The following is a 10,483-nucleotide window of genomic DNA, read 5'->3' as shown; positions in this document are numbered from 1 at the left end:
TTTGTAATATTTAATTTCCATTAAACTAAAAGAAAAAAACCCTAACAATTGGTGTCTTGCAAAAGAATGGTATTTATTTAGTGACCAAATCGAAGCATACCTAGGTAAGCGATGCAACACTAGCGCACATACTGTGGACTTAAAAGTGGAAAATTAAAGTTGTAGCCTTTCGCATCGGAAGCGTGCACACTTACAAACTCCATATAACTTATAATTTCCTGTCCGTTAACAGACTGGACAGTTTACGGCCAGCAAATTAACACACGGACAACCGAATCAGAGCATTACTTAATGCATGCTTTCTCTCTTTCTAGCAAAGCAATATCGCTGTGTGGCTAAACGGAAATGGTTGTTGATGAGCATGGAAATGTTTGCAATTGTACACACTAATACGTTAATTCCGTCACGGTAACGCAACATCAACCTTTGCGAAGTCCATAAAGACCATAAAGATTTTAAAACGAAATATTTCTAAAATTCGATTACATTGTTAATTCAGTTTAGTTTAATAGTTTTCTGACTTTCCTTTCCGCAAATTATTCTTGCGCGATCTGCGGGAGCATTTTCTTCCGCACAAAAAGGAGTAATAAAAACTTCGGAGTTTTGCGTGACAGTCATTATAGAGAAAGCCCAAAACGTGACGATGTTTGATTGACAGCCATAATGGGTCAAAATGTTAGATCACAACATGGCACCGTTGTGTATCTGTTGTCGATGACATGAATGGATCGAATGCCGAAAGCGCGATTTCAAGGGCTATAAAAAAGATCACGTTGCTCATGATCACTATACATTTATTTGATGGGAACCTAATGAAAACACCGAATTGGAAAGCATTACTTGTTTCTTTGGTGATGCCCAAACAGACCTAAACACACACATGGTCCACATGCAAGACATTTCCTACTCACTATCGCCTTGACCTTGATCCTCGAGACCTCAACAATAGCGATTTCATTTGAACTGAAAGTTTAAATGGCCTGAAATCAATCTATGCATCAGGTGTAATTCACTGAACTTGTAGAGTTTATTTCACATTGCTGGGTGTTAATTCTTCTGGTGTTTCATGACTTTCAGCGGCAGGTCATAAACCATGCAGCGTTATAGTCTTAAAATAATGATAATAAAAAAAGAAGGAAGGAGACTTTCGTGATTCAATTTCAAAACAATCTTCCGTAACACCGAAAACATTCACATTAAAATAACATTCACTCACCTTGATAGACTTGATACTCAAAAAAACTCCGAAAACTTCAAATTCGTTGAGACCGCTAAAACCGACGCCAGACAAAAGAAGTCACAAAAGACCGGAAATCAGGCAGATCAGTGCTGTCGTCTCCGCTCGGCCAAGACTGGGTATGGTGTATAAATAATGACCTCACAAGACTCACAAGGGGACCCCAGGGACCCAAGGGGAGGTCGAAGGCTTGAAATTGTTGAGACTACAAGCGAGAACTCTTAAATACACTTTAACTTGCAGTTCGTGGCCAAAGCTGCCCTCATCTGTGGGTCGGTAAGGCCTTGAACATTCATGTCACATTTTTTGGAGAACATTCTCCCTTCTCCCTATTTTTTTGCTTCCTTTCTCCCTCCTTCCTATTTTTTTTTGGCCGTTTCTCCCTCCTCCCTAAACCGTTCCTCTCCCCTCCGAATGAAGACGATCCAAACTTCTTTCAGGTTTTTTTCGATCATTTATCAAACTTTAAATGTGGTGAAATTATAATTGGTGGGGACTTTAACTTAGTTCTTGACGTTGAAAAAGACAAGAGGGGTGGCCTTGCCAGAACACACAAAAATGCCTTAAAAGTGATTCGAGATTTCTCTGAAAATCTTGGTTTGACTGATATTTGGAGACTTTTCAACCCAGAAGCCAGGAGATATACTTGGCGCCAAAACCAACCAGTCATACATTGCCGACTCGATTTTTTTCTAGTAAGTGAATCATCTTTATGTGATGTGACCCATGCAGATATTTTTCCTGGTTTCAAAACGGATCATTCGATGATTACTCTGAATCTAGCTTTACACTCGAACCCTAGAGGCAAAGGTTTTTGGAAGTTGAACACGTCCCTTTCATCCGAAATGAAATATGTCCAAGAAATTAAAACAACAATTGAAAGCACTGTGAACCAATACAAAGACGACACCTCAGTGAACCCAGCTCTGCTTTGGGAGATGATTAAATTAAAGGTGCGAGAAAAATCAATATCTTATGCTGCATACAAAAACAAGAACTCCGGATATTTTCTAAATCTCGAAAAAAGGCACTGTAAACAAGGAACAATTAGTCAATTAAAAATTAATGACACCGACTTTGTCACCACAGACAGAGATATCTTATCTGAATGTACGGCTTTTTATAAAAATCTTTATACGTCAAAAAGCCCCGACAGCATCCAGTCAACATTGCTCTCTGAAGTGAACTCCACTTCTTTGACCAATGAAGAACAAACTTTGTGTGAAGGCTCCTTAACTCAAAAGGAATGTTTCGAAGCCCTGAAGAAGATGGAATCTGACAAAACGCCAGGCACGGATGGACTTCCCGCCGAATTCTACAAAGTTTTTTGGAAAGACATTTCTTTTTTTTTTAATCTCGGCCCCCAACTATGCTTTTGACTCTGGCTGCCTCTCAGTAACACAAAGACGAGGGGTTATAAAACTAATTCCAAAAAAAGATGCGGAACTATACTTCATCAAAAATTGGAGGCCTATTACCCCTTTGAACACTGATTACAAAATCGCAGCAAAATCTATTGCAAACCGAATTAAATTAGTACTTCCAAACCTTATCAATCATGATCAAACAGGATTTTTGAAGGGCAGATTTATAGGCGAAAATATCAGACTCATTGACTCTATTATCCAATATGCCACAGAAAAGAATATCCCGGGCCTGTTACTTTTTATTGACTTTGAAAAGGCATTTGATTCTCTCGAATGGTCCTTCATACATGGCACATTAAGATCCTACGGTTTTGGTGCTTCGCTAATCAACTGGGTGAAAACCCTGTATAGTCATACTGAAAGCTGTATTCTGAATAATGGATGGGCAAGTAATTTTTTTGAAATTCAAAGAGGTGTTAGGCAAGGCTGCCAGCTCTCACCTTATTTATTTATCCTATCGGCAGAGGTGCTGGCCACGGCAATTAGGAAAAATACTAATATAAAGGGAATCTCTGTAAATAATGTGGAAATTAAGTTAAGTCAGTATGCCGATGACACAACACTTATATTAGACGGGTCACGTGAATCTCTCCTTGCATCCCTTACAATGCTTGACGATTTCAGCAAAGTCTCTGGCCTCAGACTCAATGATAAGAAAACGGAAGCTCTATGGATTGGCGCAAGTATTGGAAATGATAAAATTCTGTTATCAGGAAAAGAGCTTAAATGGCCAAAAGACAAAGTAAAATCCCTAGGTCTATGGATTTCAACAGATCCCGAACTATCTGTCTCTTTAAACTACAATGAGAAACTTGAAAAAGTGAAAGAAATGCTAAGATGCTGGAAATACCGCCGACTCACATTGTTAGGGAAAATCATTGTTATCAAATCACTAGTGGTCTCCCAATTGGTTTATCTACTCTCGCCTCTTCGCTTCCTCTACACTTTTCTATGGAATGGTAAAGGCGACAAGATAAAACGGAAAGTAATGATCAATGACTTCGGTGGTGGTGGCCTAAAAATGATCGATATTAGTTCCTTCAATAAATCCCTCAAAACCACATGGATTAAAAAATATTTAGATAACAACAATAAGGGAAAATGGAAAATCTTTTTTGATATAACCCTAAAAAAATACGGCTGTCAAAACTTTTTTTCCTACAACCTCAACGTTAGAGACACCTTATCGACAATAACAACTTCGGATGCCTTTTTGAAAGAACTGTTAGGAATCTGGGCGGAAGTTAAATTTGAACCTGAAATAACATCGAAAGATCACTTTCTGGATCAACAACTTTGGCATAACTCCCTAATAAAGATAGCCAACAAAACAGTTTTTTTAAAAAATTGGTTCACTAAGGGAATAACTCGGGTGAAACATCTTTTAGGACCGGACAACAACTTTCTCTCGTTAAATGATTTCCGCTGTAAGTATGAAATAGACCCTCGCCCTCTCAGCTTCTACGGATTAATATTGGCTGTAAAGTCTCTTCGGACTGATTCTAATTTTCAAGATTTACAGAACACCGACCACGAATATGAGCCACTTACAACAAGAATTTTGCAGGTCAAAAAGCAACTACAATAATATATGAAAAACTGATTAGTAACAAGAGTTTAACCCCAGAGTCAAGTCAAAAGAAGTGGCTAGAGGATTGTGGCCTACCAATAAATGACAACATAAATTGGAATGCTGCCTATCTTTTAGCTAAAAAATGCACAAAGAGCACTAAGCTGATAGAGTTTCAGTTTAAATTCTTACATAGACGTGTACCAACCAATAACTTTTTATTTGGAATAGGTCTACAGGGCGATGAAAAGTGCAGTTTTTGTCACACCTCCTCTGAGTCAATAATTCATCTTTTTTGGTCATGCCGCCAAACATCTCACTTTTGGAATAAACTCACTGAATGGCTGAAAAACTTAAATTTACTTCCTAGAGATTATGCTTTGACAAATATTACTGCTTTGGGTCTGAGGCCAGATATCTCTCAATTTGCGCTTCTTATAAATTACTGCTTTCTCTTAGCACGATATCACATATGGCTCGCTAAAACAAAAGATGATCATCCAAATCTTACGCTTTTCATATGCACACTAAAATCACAATATGAGATAGAAACAAAAAGTGGAGACACGAAGAAATGGAAACCTCTTACAGGATATATGAGGATTTAATTAATATTTTAGACTATATTTTCTGTAGGATTATCTATCTCCTACCCATTAATCTATTTCTAATCTCCTGTCAGATGCATAACTCATTTTACTTTTAATGTACCACATGCCTTTGGTCTGTTTTTTATGTTTCTGTACTACAACCTCAATCTGTAATGATAACTAGCTATTTTTCTTCTCAGTTTTTTGTTTCTTTGCCCTTTGTGGTCACTGTATTTCTTAATTGTGTAAGTCGTGTAACTGTATTTGTTAGTAATGTAAGTCGTTTAGCTATTGTAATTTAAATAGTGTAAATAATTAGAGCAATATAATGTAAATAGAGTTAGTGTTGTAAGTAAGCATTGGTTTGTGTTATTGCAAATAAAAAAAAAAAAAGTTGACATAACAATCCTGAACTGAAAATGGATTAATATATATAAGAACTTGATTTCCTTGAGTTCCTCAGGTAATGCATTTTGTGGGATTTGGAACATTAACTAAAAGCGTATATTCATAGCTATAAATGTCAACGTAGAGCCTCGGTGTCCCAAAATACGTTAGTTCCGTTATCAGTAAATGCAGATCACATAGAAAATCACGGAACTTGATAAAGACCTCTCCCCTAGACCTAAAGCTCATCTAAAGTAACTAGAAACAAGCAAAATACAGTCGAACCTACGGTTGCGGCCGCTTCTCGTAAGCGACCACCTCTCCTCAGCGACGAGTATTCCAAAATACCAAAAGTTTCCAAGTCAAACCACTATATTCGGAACCACTTGTAAGCGACCACCTCTCGTGAGCGACCGCCTCTCGTAAGCGACCGCGACCACTTTTAGAGCTAAAAGTTTTAAAATTTCTTTTGTTTTTAACCTCCAGTAAGAGACCACTTGACAGATAATAGAGAGAAAATTTGATAATACGGTGTTGCAACATCATCGCACTCCTGAGTAGTGTAAGAGACGGAAATTTCTCTATAGGAAGTACCGGATTTTTTTCTCGAAATTGACTTTTCACATGAATGAAACATCTAACCATAGGGTAAGCCTCTTCAGTTACCATGTGCTAATGAGGCGAAATTTTGACCCAATATGGTCTACATTCTCGAAACAGACCACCTGAGGTTCGACTGATGTACGCAGATAGGCGCTGTCGAGTACATACAGAAATATTGTTTTTATTCCAAGTATCACTTAAGATATATATTCAATTAGCAATGATTCATTTTCATGGAAACGGTTTGACATTGTTGATAATAATAGAAGTTTCTAGAAGCTTTCATAGCGCTAATTACCTTTAAATCTCATTTTTAATGATTTCATGTTATTCATGTAATTAAGTGTAAATCATCTTGTGCCTTTTTTCAAAATGTCATTGAAATGCAAATATTATGCTTGGGTTTACAATGGCTAAATTATGAAGTGTGTTTACACTTCGGTTTATTTCACGTCAGCTTTGCTATCGGTTACTTGATTGATGTTTTATATCCATCTTTGCGTCACTAGAATGCTGCAAAAAGATATAAAAGACATTAAGAGAAGGTTTCAGGGTTCGGCGCATGTCTGTATTATTCATTCGCCTGTGCACGCTTATTCGCACGGGCCCAGTTTTTCATTGTTTATGAACCAATCGTAAGCTAATCGTAAGCTAATCGTAAGCTAATCGTAAGCTAATCGTAAGCTAATCGTAAGTTACCTAATTTTGCATGCAAATAGCCGTAAAATCCTCAACCGTAGAATAAACTGCAAGGGTCGAAACCAAATCCAACTGTCGACAGCGTTTGTAAAATCCACTGAAAAATTCTGAGAATTTTGGTCATCCGTCAATCTGCCACGACTAACTATAGCATGTGATTACTGAACTACATTTGAGTTTGGTTTTAAAAGCGATAACGTTGATAAGAGCGAACAAAAGTATTCTGATTTAGAGTCATGCGCTGAACCATAAAACCCTCCCTTTAAAACCAATTAGTATGTTCCAATAATTTTGGAAATGGACGAGAAAATAGTTTGGCGCAAAAACGTTGCAGTTGTCAACTGTTCCCGGGTGGACTCTACTCGTTCAGTTATATACTAGGCCAAATTAGTACTTTTAAAGAAAAATAGAAGAAACACTTCCTGTTCCCTTCCCTCTCCACCCCTCCCTAGTCAACGCCCGTTTATTTTCAAGGACAACAGGGCCTGGAAAAGGAAGATGTGCTTACTGACGATCAACAATTGCAACTGCATTCACTTTGCTCAGTGGATTTTTCTCCTTTTTGAATCATTATGGAGGAAAGAGCGAATAACCTCAGTACAATTACTAGTTATTTTACTCACCTTCAAGATAAAGGGCATAGCTCACAAGACTTCTGGCAATTTATATAAGAAAAGTCTGGATTGTCCCTACAAAATCTTTTGTCTTTAGTTTTCTTTCTACATTCACGTTCGTAGTCAGGCTCATCTTTGCATTCTGAAAATTAGCAAAGAAAACAAAATATTTGCGAGTTTTACACGGCCTTTAACGTTTGCTTCGTCAACAGCATCGAAAACCTTTCTTCACCTTGAAAACCTTGTCCCATTGTACAATAGCTTTTGGATAAGCACCATACGTGGATAGTAAGGCACGGTTGAGTAACTCTTTTTGTTAAAAGATTTTCCAAACAAATGGCGGTGATTATCAACTTCCCCATCAAACTGAGCTTGCGTATCGTGCTTCTGCTCATGCGCCATTGTCTACAGAGCACAGGCAATGGGATGACGCAATATTATGTCCTTCACAGGACTTTAAAGTTTTATTCTCGTTTAAGTTTGTTAAAATCCCTCCTTGTACTACATCCTTGCTCTTTAAAAGAAAAAAGAAAGGAAAAAGAAAAGAGAAAACCGCAGTGTATAAACCAAATAGATTCCATTTTACTTCGGGCCTGTCTCGTAAGGTATAAATCACAGAAGACGTCTAAACTTGGCGGAACAAAAACACAGCAATTCACCTCACCACGCCACGTTTTAACAGCAACTGTGACCAACTCGTTGCAATAGAAAACGATAAGACTAATATAGCATTTTGAACATTTAGGAAGAAGCAGGGACCGAAAGGTTTCACTTGAGCACTTTCGCGTTAGCTATAGCACTGTCTGAATCTCCTTATTTGTGTAACGTATCGTTTTTGTCCTAACTATAATCCACACCCATTATTTACTTCCACCCTCTGAGAGAGTGTACAAACTCTAAGCTGCCCCTTCCGATCCCTCTGGTACTAGCAGGTTGGAAGTAAATTGATCTAAGAGGCTAGCAGAAGTGTCGGGACCGTTATGATACTGAGGAGATTTCAACCAAAAAAAGATGGTATCTATGTTAAATTGCGATAAGGCACAACACCAATAGCTAGAACATGAAAACCATACATACCTGCTTGATTACGGGCTTGAGCTGGTTGTGGATCTATAAATACGAACGAGGCATAAACATTACACAATAAATTAAGGTATAAAACACAGTAAATCCATAAAATGTGTAACGAAATTTTTGCTTGGTTTCGTAATGATCTAGTCAGCCTATCGCTAGCCTCTTCCAGGCATTCAGTATGAAAGTCATGTTTAAATTATCTTGTAAACTGAAGGTCATACTTGGCTCAAAGGTTGACATAATGTTTTAGTTATAATTGTTTTCAAAATAAAACGTAGCTATTGTCTTTCTGTGTTGTAAACTGGTAAAACAGCACTCCATGAAGAATGAAACTAGAAACCACATAATCTCGTGCCCAGATCTCACTCTGTTTGACGCTTGGCCGTGAGAAATCTCGGTTCGAGGTTAGAAACGACCTTCAAGGTCTAACCTGCGACCAGGCGTTCTTATTTTGGGCCTCTCTCCAAAAGAACGCCCGACACAGGTTATTCAAGGTCCCAGAACCACAGCTGGCATTGACTGATACTTACTGCAGCCATTTTGGACTAGGTCATTTAATATCTCCTGCAAGTAACCTTGGATGTTCTCTGCATCCACGACATCTTCATCACGATCTGTCATCAGTCGTAGTCTACGTTCCCGCTTTCCAACTCCAATACCCACCGCAATCACACGAACGCCTGCGTCCCGCAAGGGCTTCGAGGATCGTCTTAGGCCTTGGGCTCCAGTAGACTGGACCCCATCGGTTAGTATTATCGCAATCTTATACACGCCCTGTCTGGCTTCTGGGAAGATCTGATCTTCTGTCATGTTTAGGGCCCGGTCGATTCTTGTTCTGTCGTCCATTTTGGGTAGTTTTTGCAAAGCATCCTGGAACTTCAAAGCCGTCTCGTATTGTCCGAATCCAGCTTTCAGTTTGGACTTTGTGCCGAACAGAACCAGCGCAACTCGATCTTTATACGGTGCTATGTCCAAATCCATCACTAGCTTCTTGACTATCTCCTTCTCTTCGTTAAAATCTTCCGCTTTAACGCTGCCGGAAGAGTCTAAGATAAATGCCACATCCGTTGGACAAGAAGAAACTGAAATGCAAGTAATCTGAAGTCAGTTTAATGTTCCCTTGTTTAAAATTTGGTGGTTAGATATTCCAGTTCGGGCACAAGACTAGTGGTTAGATAATACTTGTTCATGTTTGCCAGTCATTGAGCCATAGATGTTATAAGTGAACGAATTCTCCTATTTTAACATTGCTAACTCTCCATGTGAGATCGCTGGTGGTTATAATGACCAGAGTCCTGAAAAACCTTTGAACGAACGGCGCGATACTAGACCTCGTTGAACGTTAACATAAACACTTTTCCAAGTGTTCATGTTACCGCTAGTTGTCATATTCTACCGTACGCTTTTCTACACAAAAACTGCAAAATATTTTATCTGTATCAACATCGAAGTGGTGTGCAAACCCATTCTACCATCTCCAAAAGAAACCTAAAGAAACAAACTTGTGAAGAGGCTTCCAAGGAGTTATTTAAAAGGATTTATGTTATGTCTAGCCTGGTGTTTTTAATATATCGGCCAGAGCTTACTTCTGCTAGAATTTTGGAACACACTTAAGTTACCCAATAATCATTAAAATGGAAACAAAGACTTAATGGTTTTCAGGAGGGAGGAAAACCGGAGTACCCGGAGAAAAACTCTAGGCCGGAGCAAGGAGAGAACCAACAACAAGATCCACCCACATTTGAAGCCAGGCTGAAATCGAACCAGGACTACAATGGTGGGAGGCCTGAGGACCGTTTCTCGAAAGCCCCGGAAACCTTTTGGGACCCGCAAAGCCATTTTTAGTTAATGCTGTATTTAAAAACAGTGACGTGTTGGCGCCTGGAACTTTTAGTATGAAGAAAAGCTATGTCCATAAGAATATCTCAGGGGCACCCAACGGATCGTTTAGGTAAATTATCTGTTCGCAAGGCCTTTAATCCCCTTTGATTTTCTTAAAAGCATTGTCGCCTCGAACTTTCGTGATTCGAGAAATTTAATGTCTGTTGTTTTCGGATTGTTAAAAATATCGTTTTGAGCACCGAAAAAAGGTCAGCTATCATTTTCAGAAAGGCGATAAGACCTAAAGTTTTCGGGAAATGTACAAAAAAGCCCTAATAAATTCGAGAATACTCAAGTCGCCCTAGAATAACCGAACAGCTAACATTTTTTAGCGCAATCTAAAATTAACCTACAGAGCTTTAAAAGTACTCCAGATAGCCTAAAACAGCGTTTAAAAGCAT

At 38.5% G+C, this 10,483-nt stretch overlaps 1 protein-coding gene across 1 annotated transcript in view; it reads right to left on the bottom strand.

Annotated features, from left to right (window-relative positions):
• Positions 1–9,682, bottom strand: part of LOC145474035 (uncharacterized) — a 10,652-nt gene extending 970 nt beyond the window's left edge. The window contains exons 1-3 of the mRNA XM_081455103.1: positions 8,732–9,682; positions 8,205–8,237; positions 7,162–7,269 (exon numbers count right to left, since the gene is read on the bottom strand). Coding sequence (XP_081311229.1) covers positions 7,162–7,269; positions 8,205–8,237; positions 8,732–9,182 — 592 coding nt within the window. The 5' untranslated portion in view covers positions 9,183–9,682. The remainder of the gene's footprint in view (positions 1–7,161; positions 7,270–8,204; positions 8,238–8,731) is intronic.
• Between the last annotated feature and the right edge of the window lie 801 nt (positions 9,683–10,483).

This window comes from Orbicella franksi, chromosome 2 (assembly GCF_964199315.1).
Source record: "Orbicella franksi chromosome 2, jaOrbFran1.1, whole genome shotgun sequence".
Taxonomy (NCBI): domain Eukaryota; kingdom Metazoa; phylum Cnidaria; class Anthozoa; order Scleractinia; family Merulinidae; genus Orbicella; species Orbicella franksi.
The sequence above is the reverse complement of the archived record's forward strand: the minus strand, read 5'-3'. Positions and strand labels throughout refer to the sequence as shown.